Genomic DNA, 248 nt, shown 5'->3' with positions numbered 1-248 from the left:
GACCTCCCCTGTGAGTCAGACCTTCCTCGCTTAGCCAGTGGTGACCGAGACCTGTTGCGCCTATAGAGTGGAGACGGAGACCTGTGCCTTCTAGCTGGTGGTGAAGGAGACCTACGCCTTCTAAAGGGCAGAGGAGATCGCCGATGTCTACCAGGCGGTGACGGTGACCTGCGTGACCTAGCAGGTGGTGAAGGTGACCTGCGTGACCTAGCAGGTGGTGATGGTGATCTGCGTCTCCTTGCAGGCGG

General features: G+C 59.7%; 1 protein-coding gene across 1 annotated transcript; it reads right to left on the bottom strand.

Annotated features, from left to right (window-relative positions):
• Positions 1-5: 5 nt before the first annotated feature.
• On the bottom strand, positions 6-245 carry LOC109132133 (serine/arginine repetitive matrix protein 1-like; the record flags this gene model as incomplete). Its single annotated transcript, XM_019243237.1, has 1 exon — positions 6-245. A coding segment is annotated over one exon (240 nt), but the record flags the coding sequence as incomplete, so codon positions are not given.
• Positions 246-248: the final 3 nt, after the last annotated feature.

The sequence above is a fragment of the Camelina sativa genome, unplaced genomic scaffold, assembly GCF_000633955.1.
Source record: "Camelina sativa cultivar DH55 unplaced genomic scaffold, Cs unpScaffold25771, whole genome shotgun sequence".
Classification (NCBI taxonomy): Eukaryota; Viridiplantae; Streptophyta; class Magnoliopsida; order Brassicales; family Brassicaceae; genus Camelina; species Camelina sativa.
This window is presented reverse-complemented; position numbering and strand designations above follow the sequence as displayed.